The following is a 21920-nucleotide window of genomic DNA, read 5'->3' as shown; positions in this document are numbered from 1 at the left end:
TACACAGAGCTGCAGTAATCCAGGATGAATAAGTCTGCAGATCTAACCCTGTGGTTCAAGGAGTCCCTATTCTTCAATATTTAGTTATACTTATAGACAGAGGACCAAAGTGAGACACAGGACAGGTGGCTTCATAACGCTTAACATGATGGTAACCGCCTCCACTCACCTGTCATCTGACCGCATGGTACATGTGTCAAAGGGCTGACAGACAGAGAATTCCAGATTGCCCAGAACTTGAGCTCAGATCTGTTCCGACTGTGCCATGGCCTACTGGATTACCATTCGCTAGTTCATCCTCCTGGACCTATGATCCATTTGCTTATCCACTGTCCATCTGGACCCAGTCCTCCCTTTCACTGCTACAGCATCCATGTTCTTACACTTTGCTCCTCTAGCTGGGACTAGACTCTGAGGTTTGGCTCTGACATGCGGCCCTGATTTGATTCTGCAGTAGGCACCTCCAGCAGATCTCAACAGTTTTTAATCTTTAATCCCATAGAGACTCTTCTGAAACCCTATCAGTTCCCTTAGCGCCTAGGTAGATATATAGATGATAAATAGATAGATATTATAGATAAATAGATGGACAGACAAGACACAGGCTCTTTTATTCCTGTTTTAACTACTAATATTAACCCTCAGATCATACAGTAAATACCTCTATATCCATATACCTGGTTATCAAGGGAATCAGGATTACTTGATAAATTGCTGTCAGCAAACCCACTATCCCTTGTTAATGTATTATCAATAAAGTCTGACGCTGTAGAACGGCGCAAGTGTGTTCTGTTTCTGATATAGTGCACACATGACAAACACCCTTCCATGGAGAAAATAGGAAGAACTTGGGAAGTTGTCAAGTGAAGATCAATAGGTCTTGACCTTAACTTAACTGACCCCGATCTGCCTTAAGGCAGCAGCTCCCTGCTGTGTGGGGAGAGCCTGCTTGGAAGGATGATCTGAGGATGCTGCAGAGGAAGGGTGATGTAGGGAATTTTCCCCCCCACTGTGCTTGGCCGGAGAGGAAACCGATAGTCATCCCTGGACCAGAGGGCAGTAGAGGCAGAGTCATACACTTCTGGAGGAGATTTCAGTTTTCCTTTCCATTCTGTGTATCTCACTTGTGACAGCGGCTAGTGTCTGGTGTCTACTGTGAAAACTCCCCCAACCCGAGGGAGGGGGCACTTCCTCTGCTACCCTAGCGGTCTATAAAAGGTCTGCGTGAGCTGCAGAGCATCCCTGCAGAGGATCCTGAGACAACAAAGGCATCTCCCACAGCCTCTGCCCTGGGTACCATGAAGATCTCCGCAGTTGCCCTCGCCGTCATCCTCACTGCTGCCACCCTCTGCGCTCCTGCATCCGCCTCTCCATGTAAGTCCAGGGCTCTGACCACCACCGTTCACACTCTGCCTAGATGCCCACCCCATCCTGCCTCCCCAGTCACAGCATGTATGCTGCCTTGGCTCCACATCATTCTTTTTTTTTTTTAATATTTATTTATTTATTATGTATACAATATTCTTTCTGCATGTATGCCTGAAGTCCAGAAGAGGGCACCAGACCTCATTACAGATGGTTGTGAGCCACCATGTGGTTGCTGGGAATTGAACTCAGGACCTTTGGAAGAGCAGGCAATGCTCTTAACCGATGAGCCATCTCTCCAGCCCCCAACACATCATTCTTATATATTACTGACAGTGATCTTGTCATCCCTGTTAGGTCTCTAAGCCACATTATGGCAGGATGCTTCCCCCACAAAGAACTTGTCTGTATCTCCACAGTCTACACTATGAACTCTGCAAGCACCCCTAAAGTGTGGACTGGTAAGGCAGGGTAGCTCAGGCTGACCTTGGAAAATGACTCACTTGTATCTGTCCCCAGAATAGTTTCTAAGAAATGTCTAATACTTTTTAAAGTGCCCGAGGTGTGTGATATGTGATAGTCTCTTGTTTCATAGATAGAAAAGAAATGAGGCACAGAGGGGGGGGGGAGGGAGGGAGGGAGGGAGGGAGGGAGGGAGGGAGGGAGGGAGGGAGAGAGAGAGAGAGAGAGAGAGAGAGAGAGAGAGAGAGAGAGAGATGAACTAAGTGCCTATACAGGTCAGGCATCATGCAGATTCCTTTACTTGTGCCAACTAGGCTTGCAGTGGCTGTTCTTGACTTACAGTGGGAAACAGAGGCCCAGGGAGACAGATTCTTGTCTAAGGGTGCACACTGTTGGAGTGTGGAAACCGGTATCCCAAGCAGCCCTATCTGGCTGGGAAGCTAAGCCCCACAGCTCTGCTGCGAGGTGATAATTGTGCCACTGTGTGACATCTTGAATTGACTGACCACCAAGAGCTTCTCTGTTCAGGGCCCTTCACTACAGCCCAGCCAGACCCTGGGGTGTGATAGGCGCTTTCAGGCCCCATATAGGATCATAAGTTATAGTCTTCAGATGCTTCCCTAGACTGCGTTCTACACCCCCAAAGAAACCAAGCTTGGAATCCACTAGGGGAGCTGAAAGAACAAGGCAGAGGGTCCAGAGCAGAGAAGGTGCCCCACAGGGTGACGGTACAGAGGATAATGCACAAGCTTGGCTCAGGGACCACGTAGGGTTTGAACAGATCCTTTTGGGCTGTTGTTGAAATCTCCAGTGTGGCAACTGTGTCCTCTGAGCCTCCATTTCTGTCAGGATAGATGACAACAGACACTGCTTTCGAGATAAATCATGCCGAGGGCCCAGCCCAGTGTCCAGTGCAACTGACCTTTAATAAAAGGCTCTCTTTCCTCTTCCTCTCTTCCTTCCCCCAGATGGTGCGGACACCACTCCCTGCTGCTTCTCCTACCTCTCCCTCACGCTGCCTCGTGCCCATGTCAAGGAGTATTTCTACACCAGCAGCAAGTGCTCCAACTCCGCAGTCGTGTGAGTCTCAGCCCTATGGGTTCCCCTTTGGGGTACTGAAGCCCCGACCACCCCAGCCCACCCCTGCCATGCTCTGACTGTAGCCCTGTCATGACCTTTGTCAGAGAGTGCCCCTTATCATCCCCACCTCTAGGCTCCTCAGGAATCCATGGCTCCTCACCTCCAGCTCAGTCCCCAGCTGTAACATAAAAAGAACTGGACACAGTATCCTTCCGGCACTGCTTCTCAATCTGCCCATTGCGACCCCTCTGCCAAACCTCTATGCCAAAAATATTTACATTATGACTCATAACAGTAGCAGCATTTCAGTTATGAAGTAGCAACGGAAATAATCTTACGGTTGGGGTCACTACAGCATGAGGAACTGTATTAAAGGGTTGCAGCATTAGGGAGGTTGAGAATCACTGCCTTAGAGAGAGGATCCTGCCTACCCTGACAGACCCAGTTCCTAGGACGCAAACTTTGGTGTGAGCACAAGCTGAAACATCCTGGAGAAGATCCACTCCACCATCCCTCTCCAGTTAAGAGCCCAAAGTTTCCATAGTTCACACCCAATCCAGCTCAGCTAATCCTGTGAGGAAAGAGGCAGGGTCAAGGACATGTGTCCTATCTCTGTCACATCTATGTACACACGTCTAAACTGTGTGTAGCCCTGACAGGTGTGTGCAAGTCTCTCCGTGTAATGAAGCTCAGATTCTGAGGCGTTTGTCTCAGTGCTGCACAGCAAGTGAGGGCTGGAGCCTCTCTCTAGGGCTCCCTCTTCCTGTTACAAAGCAAAGTCATCAGTGACAAAAGCGGAAGAGATAGTTAGGATGCTAATGATTCACAGAATGAAGATGGAGAGCTATAGAAACGGCCCAACGGTTAAGAGCACTTGCTGCTCCTGCAGAAGATCCAGGTTCAACTCCCAGCATTCACAGGATGGTTCACGATCATCTGCAACTCCAGTTCCAGGGGATCCAATGCCCTCTCTCCTAACCTCCTCAGGCACCAGGCACACATATGGTACACATACAGACATGCAGATGAAATATACACATAAAATACACCCAAAAATAAAAGAAGAAAATGGGACAATAAAAGAATGAAAAGTGTTAATCCAAGAAATATTTTAAGATATATTTATTTATTATGCATACAGTGTTCTGCCTGTATGTATGACTGCACACCAAAAGAAGGCACCAGATCTCATTATGGATGGTCATGAGCCACCATGTGGTCGCTGGGAATTGAACTCAGGACCTCTGGAAGAGCAGCCAGTGTTCTTAACTACTGAGCCATTTCTCCAGCTCCAATCCAAAATGTTTTGTGACCCTGATTCTAAAAGTGTAATATTAATAATTAGTATTACTAAACTTAGCTCTAAAAATTAGCATTTTTAAAAACCATCCCTTGAGCATCTATTATGAGCAGGCAGAGAGGAATAAAACTGTGATCCTTGGCTTTGGAGATTTTATTTAGTAAGAGCTGTAAGTGGGACACAGAATGACTAAAGCACTCTATAAAACATTACTAAGAGAGAGGAGGGGGTGTGTCCAGCTTCAGGGGTGAGAGGGGGCAGTTCAGAGGTGAGTACTGTAAAATGCTATTCATGGAAAGATTAGGAGAGTGTGGGGGTGGGGTGTGTCTAAGAACATGGTCATAGGCTTTTCCTTTGGTAAGCAAAGGGCTGAGGAGAGAGTTCAGGAGCTGCCAAAGGAGAAGCCACAGGAAGAGAGCAGAGCACCTTGAGTGTCAGAAAACTGAAGAAAAGCACAGAGCTGGCCAGAGTTAAAACTGCCTGGAACAGGCAAAGCCTAGAAGAAGGGGGTCTAGATAAGAGGCTGTTGAGATCACCCACATTGCAGTGTTGTAGGCTGAGTGGTACCCGGAGGCAAGAAGAAATAAGAGTCAGGAGCTTTGGAGGTTCAGTCAGCCAGGGTAACAGATTTATGGTCAGGAGTGAGAGATAAGGGTGGTGCTGAGATTTCGATGCAGGGATGGAGAGGTGTGCAGGTGTGCAGGTCTGTCACAGGCCACCAACCAGCTCCCAAATCAATGCTCGGCTTTATCTTATGACTGCCCCACTAGTTCTTATAACTTAACCTGTTTCTCTTCATCTACGCTTTGCCTTGGGCTTTTTACCTTTCCTTCTGTATAGCTTACTTTCGCTGTTTCTCCTATCTGACTGGCTGCTGCTGCCTGGCTTCTGGCCCCCGGCATATCCCTCACTTTCTGCCTTGTTCTCTTCTCCCTCAAGCCTAGATATCGCCCCCTCATTTTCTCTCTGCTCGCCAACCCACCTATCATTTCTCTGCCTAGTTATTGGTCATTCAGTTCTTTATTAGAGCAATCAGGTGACTCAGGCAGGCAGGCAAGGTGAAGCAAATGCAACACGTCTTTACATAATTGAATAAATGCAGCATGAGCAGATGCAACGCGCCTTCACAGAGTTAGCATTCTGCAATATTCTGCGGTATAAACAAACGCAACAGTCAAAGTTAACATTTACCTAGTTAAAGCGTGTTCCACAACGCAGGTCTAGAGGGCAAACTGTGTAAACAGGAAGAACCCAGGCAAAGTTGCAGCAAGACAATCCGTGGAAATGTTCGATGGAATGTAAGCAAAGGGCTGAGGAGAGTCCGGGAGCTGCCAACAAAAAGAGGCTGGGCCACATTGTCTTGGTCATCCCTGGCTACAGAGCTGGTCTGCTGTGTTAGAATCCTAGTTATGTCATTTGGTAAACTGGAGCCCCTCAGCCTCTCTGCAGTAGTTCCAAAGAGGGTAATCATGGCACTTTTGGGGGGCGGGGACTAGGTCACAGAGAGAATAATAGTCCTTAGACCATCCCCTGGCACATAATGGGTATAGAGAATGATCAACTTGCTATTGTCATCATCTAAATGGTCTGGTGTGTGTGTTAGAAATGAATGCAATCATCCATCCACTCACTCATTTAATAAATGTTCATAAAGCATCAACTATATGCCAGGCCTGGGGCCGGAGCTGGAGAGAAGAGAACTCAAGGGGGGCAGTGTCCTTGAGGACACCTGCTCTTATGAGGCAGGTAGAAAGGGAAATCAGATGAGCAAAGGGCCCCAAAAATGGAGGCGGGAAGGAAAGGAACACTTACCCAAGATGATTTGTTCTTTGGTATCACATACCACATAAAGGAGGAGGAAGAAATGGAAGCCCAAGAAATTATGACTGCGGGAGTTGTTATCCTGGTCCTTTGACTCCCCAGCTACAGGCTGAGAGTGACAAGAGGAGCCACTAGCAAGTCCTAGGGCTCCCTCTTCATCTCCTCAACTGGGGTTCTGATTTAAGTATAATCAATACCCAACTTCTTTAAACTCAGCACTCAGCATAAGGCCTAGAGCAAGGGAAAGGGCCAAGAAAAGGCCAATGCTTGGTCTACTCCATGCTGAGTTCTAGATTTGTGTGTCTTTAGGGAATTAATGTGATTGAAACTCTGGCTGTAGCTGGAAGCCTTTTGTTCCAACAGAAAAAAAAAAATGTCTTCTAAAAAGAAGAAAACCGCCCTGAGCTACAACAAAGCCCTACCCACCTCCCACAACCATTTCCCTATATGCTTTTCAGTCTCCGTATACAAAAAGCTGCCCCACTGTTAACCTCTTCCTCTCTCCTACAGCTTTGTCACCCGTAAGAACCGTCAAGTGTGCGCCAATCCAAAGAAGAAGTGGGTTCAAGAATACATCAACTATTTGGAGATGAAGTAGAATAGAGGGTTTCTAGAGCCTGATCCTGTGTCCCTTACCTGTCCTTGCTTGCTGTAGTCCTGACCATCTTGGGGATGGCACTCATCAGCCCCCTATTCCCACTCATTCCTGGGAGGGCAGAGATGCTACCATATCTTAGAGATTATAGCAGTATCCTCCCCTAGAGCCTGGGAGGTCTACTGAGGCCCTGCCCATGACAACAGGAAGTCTCCAGACGTTGAGCTTCAGGTTTCTCAGCTTGGTTTGGGGATCAGGAAAGAAGCCTATGGATCTCTCAAAGAAGGAAAAATGGAGACCCCATACACAAATGTTCATGTCTCAGGCCCTCACAGGCTCTGCGCAGCAAACCCAAGAAATCAGCATTTCATTAAAATTTCTGATACAAGGACCACTCTGGTTTCTGGTTTGATTTCTTCCTAAGGAAGCCTCTTCCCTACAAGTATTAAGCATGCAGAGATCGAGGCACACACCTGAAAACAACATCAAACGTATGACCTGTGCAGTTAGCAAGGCTGGGAGCCAACACCCTCTGGAAATTAAGCATAGATAGGCAAAGCTGGTAAAGTAGCCAGTGACTTACCTACTAGGGTTGGAATCTAAGTATCATGATGTACTGCCTATAAGTCTGTAAGGGTTTATCTGGATCCCGGCCACACCTCCCTGCTTCCTCAGGCTTTGACTGACCCATGCCTTATCTCCAGTGGGCTCCTGTAACACTATTACTGTGCCTAGAAGATGACTTAAGAACAATTTTAGAGGCCTACATTATTTTAGATAAGGTTTTTGATAACTGTGCCAACTGTACCAGCACTGGGTGGGGGGTGGGGGTAGTTCACCTTTCCCACCTATGTGTCCCTTCAGGTGAACACATATAGGAACAGATGTAGTCATAGTTTAGATAACATTAGTTGAGCACTATGTGCCAAGCATTGGCTCAGCCCCTCTTTTGTTTTATAACCTTAGGGGTAGGCACTAATAGTAGATCTGTTTACAGGTCAAAACTGTTTTCATTTTTAAATTATGTGTGTGAGACAGACAGACAGACAGACAGACAGACAGACAGACAGACAGGGCATTAATATTAGATCCATTTACAGTACAAAACTGTGTTCATTTTTTTAAGATTTATTGAATTATTTATTTTATGTATGAGTGTTCTATCTGTATGTACGACTTTGTGCCAGAAGAGGGCACCAGACAGAGCTCATTATAGATGATTGTGGTCGCTGGGGATTAAACTCAGGATCTCTGGAGCAACAGTCAATGCTCTTAACCTCTGAGCCATCTCTCCAGCCCGTAAGGTTTTTTTTAAGAGTAATAAAGATTTATCTTATTTTTATTTATGTGTATGTGCGATCTATATGAGGTGCCCAAGGAGGCCAGGACAGAGCAGCAGATTCCCTGGAGCTGGAGTTAAGGACAGTTGTGAGCTGCCATGTGGGTTCTGGGAATTGAACCTGGGTCCTCCAGAAGAGAGACCAGTGTTCTTAATCACTGAGCCATCTCTCCAGTCCTTTGTTTGTTTGGTTTGGTTTGGTTTTTCAAGACAGGGTTTTTCTGTAGCTTTGGAGCCTGTCCTGTAGCTAGCTCTGTAGACCAGGCTGGTCTTGAACTCACAGAGATCCACCTGCCTCTGCCTCCTGAGTGCTGGGATTAAAGGCGTGCGCCACCACCGCCCATGTTCTCATTTTTAAATTGTGTGAGAGATAGAAAAACAGACAGACAGGCACACACAGGATTGGGGAACGGACATGTGAGTGGGTTTCACCTTCTCCTTTTGTCTTCTCGTGAGGGCCGGGGTCAACTCAGGTAAACAGGCTTGCACAGCCAACATCTTTAACCCCTGAGCCATCTCATCACCTCAACACTCAGTAAAACTCATGGGAACATGGAATCTGCCCAAATATCCACAAACAAAAGGAAAACAAAGTTAAAAAGTTTCTAAACCCACTAGATCTGATACAAAGGTCTCTATGTTTGCCCATGTTCAATTTACAAAATTTTAAACACAAAAGTTTACAAATAAATTTTAAAAATTCTCCCCTCTTCTCTGGTATACACATTTTTTTTCTGAGCCATTCAAAGCTGCATATGCAAAACCACTACACTGCTAAGGGTTTCAGTATCACCTACTAGTGACAAGAACATTTCAAATAACCACAGAGTGAAAACACAGGAAACTAACATTGACACTATTTTCTAAAACATAGTCATCAAATATACATCACCACACCTTCCCACTGTCTCAATAATGCCCTCTTCAGCATTTTTTTTTTTAAAGTAAGACTCTGATTCAGGCCAGGAAGTAGTGGTGCACACCTTTGATCCCAGCACTAGGAAGGCAGAGACAGGCGGATCTATGAGTTTGAGGCCAGCCTGGTCTACAGAGGGAGATCCAGGACAGTCAAGGCTTCATAAAGCAATCTTGTCTCTTGGGGGTTGTAGTGAGGGATCTAATTCAGTATATATGCTATATTTAGTAAAATATCTTTTTAGTATTATTTTTAAAACAAAACAAAACAAAAAACAGGATCTCACTGTGTAGCCCTGACTGCCTGGAACTGGTTATGTAAATCAGGGTAGCCAGGAACTCCCAGGGATTCACCTGCCTCTGCCTTTTGAGGGCTGGGATTTAAGGCGTGTGCTCTTATGCCTGTTCTTTTGAGTGTTCTTTAACATACTTTTTGGCTTTGTGGGGGGGGGGGGTGCCTATGTAGCCCTAAGTTGCCTGGAACTCCCAGTGTAGACTAAGGTGACCTGGAATTTAGGGTAATCCCCTCCGTCTCTGGTGCAGAGCTTACATGGCTGACCCATCATGCCCAGCCATTTGTTTATTGAGCAATATCTCAGTACACAGCCCAGACTGGCCTTGAGCCCTCAGGCTGGGGTTACAAGTGTGTGCTTCATCACCTGACTGAACGTCATTGGGGGGTGGGGTGTCCTTAAGAGCATTGAAATTGCCAAGATGTTTAGCTTATATTTTTGTATTTTGTATATTGAAGCAATTTTGGTAGGAATTGCACTTGAACGACACTGTCTTCATCTGTGCAGCACATACAAGCTTATCATGTCACTTGACTTCCATTAAGTGCGATGACTCAATTATCCTTATTTTTTAATTTTTTAGATGTTTATTCCACTCTATATGTATGAATGTTTTGCAAGCATGCATGCATGTTCACCACATGTGTGCTTGCTGAATTCCCTGTAACTGGGGTGATAGATGGCTGTCAGTCACCACGAGTATGCTGGAAATTGAATTCAGGTCTTCTGCAAGGGCAACAAGTGCTAACCACTGAGCCACCCACCTCTCTAGCCCTAATGATTCATATTTTCTTGATGCATAGTGTCATGGTTAATTTTGGTTGTCAAGAAATGAGTCCAGCCTGGCCATAGTGCCACACACCTTTAATCCCAGCACTCGGGAGGCAGAGGCAGGTGGATCTCTATGAGTTGAAGGCCAACCTGGTCTACAAAGCAAGTTCTAGGACAGCCAGAGCTGTTGTTACACAGAGAAACCCTGAATGAGTATAGAATCAAGCCACTTGCATACCTGGAATGGATTTCCCATTTTCTTTTTAAGCATAAATTTAAAAATTACATTTATTTTATGTGTATGAGTGTTTACCTGCATGTCTGTGCACCTTGTGTATTCTTTTTTTTTAAAATATTTATTTATTTATTATGTATACAATATTCTGTCTGTGTGTACGCCTGCAGGTCAGGAGAGGGCACCAGACCTCATTACAGATGGTTGTGAGCCACCATGTGGTTGCTGGGAATTGAACTCAGGACCTTTGGAAGAGCAAGCAGTGCTCTTAACCTCTGAGCCATCTCTCCAGCCCCCCACCTTGTGTATTCTTATAAACCATTGTGAGTTACCATGTAGGTGCTGGGAACCAAACCCAGGTCTTCACTAATGATCTTACCTGATGAGCTACCTCTCCAGCCTCTTAATCAGCTTATTAGTAGTAGGAAGATCTACCTTTAATGGGGGCAGCCCCACAGGGCTAGGCCCTGGGCTGAACGAAGAGAATATGATAAGCACAGTGTTCTCACTGTGACTGACAGCTTGCTGCCATAATGGACTGCAACCTGCTGCCATAATGGACTGCAACCTGAACCATGAAATAAAATAAACCCTTTCATCCATAAGTTGCCTCTGTCAGGGCATTTTAACCACAGCAACAGAAAAGAAAAGAAGATGCACAGTAGGCAACCTACTACACGCCAGTACTGTTAGATACCGGGGTGGAGTCGGGTGGGAAAGGAAGCTTGGGTAGGAAAGCCTTCAGAAATGGCATAGCACTGACATGGGTTCCAAAGGTCTGAGTCAGGTAGGAAGGGAGGGGAAAGGCCGCAAGGTAGATGGAACAACACAAGCAAACAAAAGAGATATGAACCACACAGCCTTACCACACAGCCTTCTACCAGCAAGGAGGGATGTGCGAATAAATGAGGTTTTTCTATCCCTGTCATTTTCCTGGTCAGTCCTGTGAACAACTCGTGCCCCTCACATGGCTTGGTGGTTCACTGGAGTCGAGCAGACATAGGTGACTTTGCCGCTTTCCTGCTGAGGGAAATGGAGTTCGGCGAGCAGTTCAGTCAGCAGGCCAACAGGGGCCAGCAGTGGAGCTCAACAACGGAACCGGGTTCTGTTTCCATAGGCAACCTGGTTGCTCAGCTCTCAGAAGCTTCCCTCTCCAGAAGTCCAGTGTCTCCCTGGTGTCTCTTTGCCAGCGGAAGGAAGGGCCTCGTCAAGCAGCGCCCCACTTTGCTTCACGTCCTTGAATTTTTTGGCTGTCCTGGTTCACCTCTGCCCTACACCAAAGAGGATGGGCCACGAAAACCAGGCCAATTTCGCTCAACTCCCCAAGTCAATGTTCAACTACCCATGGCTGGAATATCGAAACCGGAACAAAAGTGAGGACCGGAAAGGAAGGAATGGAGCCAGGGGCGGGGCCTGATAAAGTAAAGCTAGCTATCTAGACCCGATCCTAGACACTGGGTTTAGCGAATCCTTAGGAAAGGCCAGGGCATGCTTTTGTGCATGTGACTCCCCACAGCCCTCACAGTAAGTCTCTGTTTCCTCAGTAGGACTTACTGGATTATTCAAGTGGGAACAGCTGTGTGCCCCCCGCTTGTCCCATACCTGTGCCTTGCTCCCTGCACCAACTCTCACACCCCAGTTCTTTGCATAAGGTCTTCCCTAAGACCGCTGTTCTTACCCCCGATTTTCTGGTTAACTTTTTTTTAGTTTTTAATTTTTGAGACAAGGTTTCTCTGTGTAGTCCTGGCTGTCCTAGAACTCGCTCTGTAGATCAGGGACCTCTGGGATTTGCCTGTCTCTGGCTCCCAAGTGCTGGGATTAAAGGTGTGCGCCACCACCCGGCCAACTCTTGCTTACATACAAGACTGTATCATCTCCTCTAGGAAATATCTGCTCTCCAGCCCCCAGGGCCTCGCAGCCATACTGCCTGTGTGTATTTCCGTATGAGTTTCCCTTTGTAAATCACTACATATCAGGAGTTTTGCCTCAAATGCTAGACCAGTCCTTCCCAAAATGTCCCAGAATGATCAGATCAAAGCCTGGAGAATCAGCTACTAGAGGAAGGAGTGCCAGAACTCTGGACTTTCACATGCCTTCCAGGCGACTTTAATGCCCATTCACATGTGAGAGACTGAGCAAGAGCAACAGTCCTCACCTTTAACTGACTACGGGATCTTCAGGCGAGCTTCCCCAGAATGGCCAGGTTCTATTACCACAGATAAGATGCAGAGTAGCCTGATACAGGGCCTAGGCATGTTCAACTATCATTCCAACAATTCTGATATGCAGCCAGGGTTGAGAACACTCTGCTAGTGCTGTGTTCCTTAAATGTCAATGACACGGAAGGCTGGGGGGCGGGGGGGGGGGCTGGTTGAATGAAGCTCCCGGAAGCGCCACCCTGGGTCTAGGGGAAATACCTAGTGCTAGTATTTACTAACTGTAGAACAAATGAGTACCTCCACAAAGAGCTTGACCCCACGTTTTTAACTCCTGTCTCGTCTGAACCACGCATATATCCTTTCTGTTCTTGCCAGAATTCAGAAGGGCCATGGCTCCTGTTCATCTGCCCTTGTCCTGTTACAAGGTAAGTAACTTTCATTACCTTAGGAGCTGTGTCCAAGGGCACCAAACTCCCTCCCAATTCAAGCCAGCTCACAGAACTACTGGCGTTCACCTGAGGGTCTGCCGTTAATGCTGTGTGATCTTGGACAAGTTAATGACCTTCTCAGAGTGAGCCTTCAGAGTCTCCTCGTTAATACGTCAACAGTGCCTGCCCCCTTCCTTGTACAGAGTTTCTAATGAGACAAAGTCTGTAAGGCCTGGGCTATGCAGACTGCTTGCTAAAAGGAATCATTTTGCTAATGTAGCAAGCCTTACTTGGGTTTGCCAGAAAAAAAAAAAAAAAAACACAGACTGCACAATCAACTTTAAATATCCCATAAATAATGCATGGGATTTTTAAAAGCATATAAATGTCCTAAATATTTTATTAATTACCTGAAATCCAAATTTAAGCTGTCATCCTTTTGAAGTTTCTTATTTATGCTTTCTAAATATAGAAATCAACATCCCAAGATTTGAAGTCATGACAATCACTGGAAAATCCTTAAGATACTATCAGTCACTAAATTGAGAGCTCCTGGTTTCAACACATTGTTCCCTGTTGTGTAGAGAGATCCATTGTAAAGATAGAAAAGTTTGAGAGATGCCCGAATCTTGGTCAGATCCTCAGAAAACCACTGGCCTACACAAACTCCTCTGCTACAGTCAGAACTGTACCCCACAGTTAAAGGCTTGGAATCTTCCATGCACAAGGCCCTACATGTAGTCTCAGCAACACACATAGCCAAGCTGTCCCACAGTAAAGACTCTGTTTTCTCGAGGAACCTATGAGATTCATGGAGGCGGATGACTATGTAACATACGGTAGGTGCTCTTGTCTGAATAAGCAGTGACCTCCTTTCCCTAGCTTTATACCTCCCCCAGCCCTGGCCTCCTCCCTGCCCACACGACCTTTCAAAGGCTTTGAGATTCTCGAGTAACCAAACCATGAACCCAGATCAATTTACAGATCCCTTCAAGATCTAGAGTGCTTCTGAGCTTCACAGCTATCTTGGGAGAGGAGCAGAACAAGGAATTAGACTTGTTTTACCGAGAAGACTGAGGTCTTGGGATAGTAAAGTAGCTTTTTCAAGTCATATAACGGGGGAGATGCTAGCTGTGGCCCCAGCCTAGACTTAAAGTGATATCGCTCATGTTTCCCTCCCTTCCGTCCCCTTTCTCTGGCCCCAGCACTCCAATAATGGCCTAGTAATGGCCTCTGACCGCTCTGCCACTTTCTCTCCCTGCCAGTTGCCAAAGGAGGCATTTCCCCCGAGTCCGGAGTGCTGGAGGGTGCATCCGAGCAGGCCAGACTCAACTCCTGCCTTGCATAATAATAAGAATGAGCTCTTCATACACTGGCCCACCCTGGATGATCGACGCAAGGAGCGGGAGTCACAGAAGATGTTTTGGAGAAGGAGAAAGCTCCCAAGGTGTGCTTTGCCTATGTCCATATTCTTCACACCATACAACTCCTCCAGGAAAGGAGAGGAAGAATCAGGATGGGGTGGGCCAAGAATGGGAAAAATCAGGTCCTAGATAGAAAAGATCTTGGGGTTCTAGAAGCACAGCTCCATCAAGTGAGTATCATTGAGTCCTTCTCTGCTCTCTTCTCTTGAGGCTCTGTGGCACAGCTAGGGTCGTGATACACTTAGGAGGGGAGGAAGAAGGGGACCATGGCTCTCTGTGCAATTTCTCACACAGGTACTTCAAAGACAGTGCCCAAATACAAAACCTTCATGTCTCCATCAGCAAGTTGACTTTAAAACCTAAGTTGGAAACTGGATCATTAGATCCCACCAAGGACCCCCTGAAGTGCCAAAGATTAAAGGTCAGGACCATGGTAGGATGAAGACTGTGGACACTCCTTTTCTGTGGATAACTTTACCTTGGGTTCAGACTACCCTTCAGCCCTGAGTCCTCCTTTGCCAAATGGAGGGAAGGGAGAATGGGGATGGGGTTGGCTGGACTGGTTTCAATTTGGAGTTCTGCTTTTTTCTTCCATCAAACTGGCCCTCCTTGGATGAGCAGGAACTCACAAACAGCCTGAAATCTCCAAGAGAGGATGAACAGTGCTATGCGGCCTATGTGAGAAGCAGCAAGGGGGTGGGAGGGCAGCTTCCGGGGGTGGTAACTGAGATAGAAAGGGAAAACCAGCTAAAGGTGGATGGTAGGGGGCGGGGACACCCCAGGTATAAATTTCAGCTGTGTCCAGAAGACAATAACTCTTGAGCTGGTGTCCAAGGTCTTTTTCCTTTCCTACAGGCTTTAGGCCATCTGGGCATCAATAACAAGTTTGTCATAGAAGCACTGTGGCAGGTGGTGAGTTCCGGGGCTGCATGGAGTTCAGGGGTATGTAGAGGGTGGGAGCATGGGCACATAAGGCTTTCCAGAGTACCAGGAAAGGTCAGGTTCACCATTTTGTAAAGTCCCCATTTGTGCCTTTGGCCTCTTTAGACTTTAGCTTGAGGACAGTGGGAATCTGAAGATCCTCCTTGTTTATGAAAATACTTTGGACTGAAAAAGCCATAAAAGAACTGGAGCTGTAGCTTGGTAGCTCATGCCTGTAATCCTAGCACTGAGGAGGTGGAGGCAGGAGAACTGCAAGTTCCATGAACTTGAGCTACATGAGTTCAAGACCAGACTGGGTTGCATAGCAAGACCGTCTTAAAACACTAAGGACTGAGGAGGTAGATCGGTGATAAAGCCTTGGCTAGCATATACCAGGCCTTTGAGTTCTATCACCACACTGGGACTGAGTTCATCCTCTGACTTAAAACATCACTCCAGGCTTACATATGTTAAGCTAAGCATCCTTCTATCATTATTGATGGAGGTCAGTTTTGTGTGTGTGTGTGTGTGTGTGTGTGTGTGTGTGTGTGTTGCTGGGTTGTTTTTTGTTGTTGTTGTTGTTGTTGTTAGTTTGTTTTGAGATAGATTTTTACTATGTTGCCCACGTTTTGAACCCATGGGCAATCCTCCTGCCTCCTGACCCCAACTGTTGGAATTACAGGCATGAGTCACCACACCCAGCCTGAGCCTTATCACTCTTGATAGTCACATCTACAATCTTACTGAGCTCTAGAAGAGTTAATAGTATCTCACAAATAGAAGCTCTGAGAATCCAAGTGCTTGCCTAAGTCAAGTGACTATGAGATACTGGTAGCACAGAGAATGTGCACAGAAGCCATCTCCCTGGCTTGGTGCTGCTTCGTGGCACCATCCTGTCAGTGTATTCTGTGTGAGCATGAACAAGCCACTCTAGTTCTCTGGTTTCTATTCTGTAGAAGTCACACTGAAACAATCCTTAAAGCTTTGACAATCCATCACTTTATGGTATGCTTTCACTATTTCCTCCTTAAATCAGGCTCAAACTGGTTCAGCAAAAGTGAAGGATGAGGCCTATAGAGCCCTGGCCATCCTAGGTATGTTCTCACCCTTTATGGGAGGTATAAAAGTGCAGCCACTTTCTTCTGTGGGTGTGGGTGAAAGGGAAGGGGGTATGACCTAGCGTTCTGCAGGGGCTGGGAACTACCCTAGGTACTGTTGGGCAGAGAGGACAGGGAAGGCTCTACACGTTGCATTCATGCTTCACCAGCTCTCTGATACAGTGGGAGAATGGGCAACCCCCTGGAAACCAGTGGTTGGATCTCCTGTCTTCAGAGTAAAGTGGAGTTAAATGGGTCCTTACAGAGAAGAGCAATCCTTGAGGCCCTGCCCTGACCTGAGCACCCTCCCTATCCAGGTTGCTTGAACAAAGTTGTGATCCGGGCTCTCATCAAACAGTTGACGGGACAAAATGAGGGACAAAGGAGAGAGACCCTGATGGGGCTACGCGTAGCTCTGAACTCCTGGGCTGCTGTGCCGAACAGCAAGGTGATTGATTGGGAAGAGAATCTGTAACTGGGGCAAAGAAGGTCAAGGCAATTGGTGATTTCAGCTCGGACTTGAGTCTGAAAGAAGGCAGCCTGACTCTTAAATTTAATAGGAGACACTGTCGTTGTGGAGTTCCCTCTAAAGTTGAACAGAAGTATAGGCTGATAAACTCACAGTTAGACAAGCTCTGTAAAGCTGAAAAGAGTGAGATTCTATAAGAAACCATCATGTCTGTGCTCTTTAAGTGGGCGCCATCCTTATCATCACCTCTAAAGCAGCCCGTTGAAGCAAAATCTCTGTCAAAAAGTCAAAGACACTAAGGGAGTTCACTGATACAGCTCTCACTTATTGGGGGTCTCTTTAGAGCCCTCATCCTCTACTTCAAACAGTGCTTCGTGTAAAAAAGAATCCATTACTCATCCATTTATTCAGCAAATACATATTAAACAGTTACCATGTGCCAGGCACTGTTGGTCCCTTAGGGTTATCAAAAAACCAAAAAGGCAAAGCATCCTGCCTTGGTTGTGGGACTCACACAAAAATTAAATAATTTAATAATTTAATATGCAGAAGTATATATTTTTGTTAGTGGTACAAATGTGGTGAGAGGAGGTAAGTAGCACCAAGATTGCCAAGAAAGGATGAGGATGGATTGTAATTTAGACATGGTAGACAGAGAAGGTCCAATAGAAACAGTGCATTTGAGCAAGACACGAAGATGCTTTCCAGACACCTAAGAGAGGGTGTTCCAGCAGAAAGACTATACCCAGGGCAAAGGTGGGGACATGATGGGCATGGTCAAGGATCAGCCAGAAAAGGCAGTGCTGTTGAAGTGGAATCAGAAAAGAGAAAGCAACGGGAAATGAAGGTCTAGTCCAAGAAGTTCACAGACTAGAATGTATGTGGCTTCGTGGGCTTAAGTACCCGGGCTCTTACTCTGTATAAGGAACCTTCAGAGGTCTTCACCCAAAATGTAGTTTTCATTTCAAACGTTCACTCTAACAGGAGTTTGAGGCCAGCCTGGTCTACAGTGTGAGTCCAGGACAACACGGAGAAACCCTGTCTCAAAGGGGAAAAAATATATGACTTAGGAAAGAACAGACAGCAAAAAGTAAGGGAAAGAGCACAAAAATCATGTGATGGCCTGAGGCTTATTTTAGAGAAAAATGGTCAAAAGCAACATTCTAGAAAACATGAAGCCTGAGCCAGGGACGGCAGCATGTGCCTGACATCCCAGCTCCTGTGAGACTGAGGCAACAAGGCCCTGGGTATGGGGTCATCTATAAAATGAGTTCTTAGCTCAAAAAAGGAAAAAAAAATTACATTAAAAGGTGACTACCCGCTGAAGCCATAGCACCTCTTGCTGCTCATTTTACATATTGTTTCCCTTTAAGAGACCTAAAGTTGAAAATGAGGAAGAGCTGGTGCCTGTGCTGCAGGAGCTGATAGACAAGTCACTGAACGAAGTGTCCTTAGAGGCAGCCCTGTGCTTGGGTTTCCTGAGGCCCAGCAACAGCATGGTCCGAAAGTTCTTGCTGCTATGTCTGTGCCAAGGGCCCATGCCTCAGAGGATGAAGGTATGAGAGGCAGGAAGCCAGGATCCCTGGGAAGTGCTTGGCAAACAGTGGCCAGTGTTGATTTGGGTGCAGTATGGTCCTACCATCACATCCCAAAAAAAACAAGTTTCATCTGGGCACACAGCACGTAAATACATGACTATGGGGATATATGGACAAATAAGTGTACACACATACATATATTTGGTATGAGTGTTCATTTATTCATATGTGCACACATCCACTTGTACTCTTATTCAAAAGGCCAAAAGGCAGAAAAAGAAGCACCCTCTCCCTATTCCCCATTGAGTTCTAGGCTAGCCCGAAAGTCTGCTTGGCTATCAGCACACCTCTGGATACACCATATACCCTGCCCCATCCCATCCTTCACAGGCACTTAGGATGCTGGTCAAGATGATGAAAGTGCACTCAGCTGCAGTCACCAGGGCCATTCTGGAACAGCTACACTCTGACGTCATTGACGTAAGCTCTAGGCTACTTGCACTTAAAGAAGAGGGTTGGAAAAGGCATCATCTTTCCGTCACACCTCCCTGTCCCTTTCCTTAGGACCGCTTTGAAGCTACCCAGATGCTCAAGACCATTGGACTGGAAAGGATCCAGGCACAGGGACTGGAGGAACTCACATTTGACCTGCTCAAGAGGAAGATACACAATGAGCCCTTCCTAGTAAGACCATAGTTCTCAGGCCTAAATCTCTCCTCTTTATTCTCTTGAGATGCTGATTTCCCGACCAACTCCAGACTCTAGTATCACACTGGTTTTACCTTATGCCTCTCGTGTAGTTCATGTTTTTAATCTCCCATTTCTGGTCAAGCAGTTCCTCAGCACAAAAATGCTACCCAAACTGCTTCCTGCTATTCATTTCTTCTTTCTTCCTATGAAAATGCTATTGCTCCTTCCAGACTATTCCAAGCCCAGTGTGGTAGTACATGCTTATAATCCTAGCACTTGGAAAGTAGAAGCAGTCAGGAATTCAAAGGCAGTCAGTCTCAGCCACAGAGCAAGCCTGGGGACCCTGTGGGCAACATGCGACGTGATAAGCAAGGGTGGTCCAAACAGCACCTCCTGGGGAGCTTTTCCAAACCACCAGGCTCAATCTTGCCTTTCTCACATCCATTGCATTTAACTCTACAGAACTGCAGCATGTCCACATCGTTCTAAAATGTAGATCGTCTCGACTCTTCATAAAACTTCCCCATGTTTTCCAGTGCCCTCAGGTGGCTTACTTTGGGTACCATCTCAAGCCCTACTTACTTAGCGCTTTAGTTTCCTCCCTCTCCAGTGCGAAGGACCAAACCCAGGCCCCTGTGTACAGTAGGCAAGTGCTCTGCTACTGAGCTGTCTCAGGCCTTGATTCTTTGAAGACTCATTGTAGCTGGCCTGAAACTCACACTCTTCCACCCTCTGCCTTGCAAGTGCTGAGATTACAGTGTGCACCACCCTACTCGGAGCCTCTCCAGCTTTACTTCTCATGCCACATGCGGGCTGTGCTTAGGGTGGTTAGATCCTGACTGGACCTCCTCTACCAGTGTAATTACTGAGTACAATTCTGAAAAGCCCTGGTCTGACCACCTCAGAAAATCAACTGTCTCCCCACCACCCACCATTCTTCAACAAGCTGAGGTATCACTTCCTGCCAGAAAACATCCAGAACCCAAGACTGAATAAGGAAATCCTATGTATGTGTGCACCTTTCAGAGTACTGTAACTGCCTGTCTGCTTGTCCTTCACCTATTCAGTTGCTCAAGACAGTTTTTGTAACAAAAACTAAGTGTGTAGTAAAGGTATATGATGGTACATCCCTGCCTTCCCTCTTTCTGTTGTCCCACTCTGCAGGCAATGAGGCAGGCTGTATCTGAAACAGCAGAAGTTCTCAAGATGAAGCCTTTAATAATGAAACTGATGGAGGCGTGAGTTGGACTAGATAGGGCCAGAAGGCAACAGCGGGGATTGGCTGAAAATCTTATCTGTACTCCTGGGCAGGCCATTCTGACTCTAGACTTCTATCTGTTATTTTTAAAGAAATTTTTTTAAAAAGACAGTAATACCATTCAGGGTTGCAATTAAACTATATTATAACCCCAGGGAAACTTTCAGAAGGCCAAGAGTTGTGGTGAGGATCAAATCTTAATCATCATTTTAGTGTTTCATGGTGAACTATAGTACCTGTCTCCCAGCTTCTCTGATTTGAGAAACAGGAGGGGAATGAAATTAGCAGCACTACCATCATGCCCTCTCACTCTGGGCCTGAGACATAAGCAGCCGCCCTCTCCCTTTCCTGTAACTGAACAACATACTCCCTTCTACACAGGCAACTGATGAGCCCAGATACCAGTGACCGCCAGGAGGCAATCATCTCTTTGGTAAGCAGTGCTATTTTTTTTTTCCCTGAATCTATTTTTGAGGCGTCTTGATGATGGTGAGGGAGTAAATGACTTTGCGGTTACTGAAGATAAGAAAGAACTGTGGTTTGGGGAGGTTATTTACTTTGGAATTCTAGTTCTATTGAAGAGTCAAGCCTTGGAATCAGTAGGGTAAATGATAGACGGATATGAAGGATGCTATTAGGTATTAGAGGAAAGGTCTTGATAAATGGGAACAAATCCCCAAAGGCCAAGGCAAGGGAAACCAAATCTCTCTGTAGGCCATAGTGTCAACTCAAAGTGAGTAAAATGGGAAAGAGGACGGGGCATCTTACTTTCCTGGAGCTGGCTACTTAGGCAGATTTATTTTCTCTGCCCAGGGTGCCCTGGGGATCCGTAACCCACAGGTGTTCCACTTGCTGCTGGATATGCTGGATGCAGAAGAGACCCAGTCTGTGAAGAAGAGTGTAAGACATTCCTGTCACATACCCTCCCATTCATTTTACTGTTTGTTCACAGTCCATGATGGGGAATTGGGGCAAAAGTCCTCAGACACTGTCGCTTGATTTGATTCCTTGGGGTCACAGTAACCATGTCTAGAATCTCCTCTCAGGTTCTACCTCCTTTCCCAATCCCAGCCCAAAGTGAGCCAGCTTCAAGGTCTTTATTTCCATGCAGATACAAGAGACATTACTTGTTTGGGCCGCAAGCAACCCCTGGATCCAAAAAAAGCTGCAGAACAAGGTTTTCTTCGTGTATGATGTACCTAAAACTGGGAAGGTAGAACCTACAAGGTTCCGGAAGGAGCCCGAGGCCATAGATGACTTGTGTATCAAAGACTTTCGACGTGCTAAGCTGAGCCCCTTGTTCATAGCAAAGTCCTGCAACAAAGAAGGTGAAAAGCAAGAGGCGCCTGCTTTCTCATTCTATTTCTCCAAACCAAGAAAGCAAAGGCCACAGGCCACAGGGCCTTGGGAGCCAAAAATCAGGGAACAACTCCGGAACTTGGTGAGGCCTCAAAATAGGTTTGCTTTTTGGGCCTAATTCCTAGTCTCTTCAGGATGGTTTCCTGATAACTCTTGTTTTCTCTTTCATGAATAAATACTTGTCACTTGTATCAGCGTAAAATGAAGGCAGACAGAAATTGTAATAATATATACAGCTTTAATTAGGGAAAAACTCACAGAACGCGTGGTTCCAGTGGAGAACAGGAAAGCAGAAGGGGCGGCGGGGAGCGTGCCCGCAATCTTTATAAGTAAAAAATATCCTCGGGGGACCCCGTCCTACCAGCAAGGTGATTGGTTGGGTCTCCCCTACATCTCCCCTT

The 21920-nt window shown here is 46.3% G+C and overlaps 2 protein-coding genes across 2 annotated transcripts; both read left to right on the top strand.

The window, feature by feature from the left end:
- Positions 1 to 1259: 1259 nt before the first annotated feature.
- Ccl5 (C-C motif chemokine ligand 5) lies at positions 1260 to 6792 on the top strand. The gene is made up of 3 exons (XM_057776467.1): positions 1260 to 1374; positions 2796 to 2907; positions 6539 to 6792. Exons 1-3 carry the CDS (start codon positions 1299 to 1301, stop codon positions 6624 to 6626), a joined length of 276 nt encoding a protein of 91 aa, XP_057632450.1. The 5' UTR covers positions 1260 to 1298; the 3' UTR covers positions 6627 to 6792.
- A 4669-nt stretch (positions 6793 to 11461) lies between these two features.
- On the top strand, positions 11462 to 21637 carry Heatr9 (HEAT repeat containing 9). The gene is made up of 15 exons (XM_057773953.1): positions 11462 to 11549; positions 12711 to 12760; positions 14029 to 14210; positions 14482 to 14608; positions 14809 to 14865; positions 15043 to 15099; positions 16145 to 16202; positions 16523 to 16653; positions 18048 to 18230; positions 18603 to 18692; positions 18777 to 18896; positions 20067 to 20140; positions 20542 to 20593; positions 20974 to 21060; positions 21272 to 21637. Exons 1-15 carry the CDS (start codon positions 11462 to 11464, stop codon positions 21635 to 21637), a joined length of 1722 nt encoding a protein of 573 aa, XP_057629936.1.
- The last annotated feature ends 283 nt before the right edge of the window (positions 21638 to 21920 follow it).

Source organism: Chionomys nivalis, chromosome 7 (genome assembly GCF_950005125.1).
Source record: "Chionomys nivalis chromosome 7, mChiNiv1.1, whole genome shotgun sequence".
Lineage (NCBI taxonomy): Eukaryota > Metazoa > Chordata > Mammalia > Rodentia > Cricetidae > Chionomys > Chionomys nivalis.
Note: the sequence above shows the minus strand (reverse complement) of the source record. Positions and strands in the feature narration are given on the sequence as shown.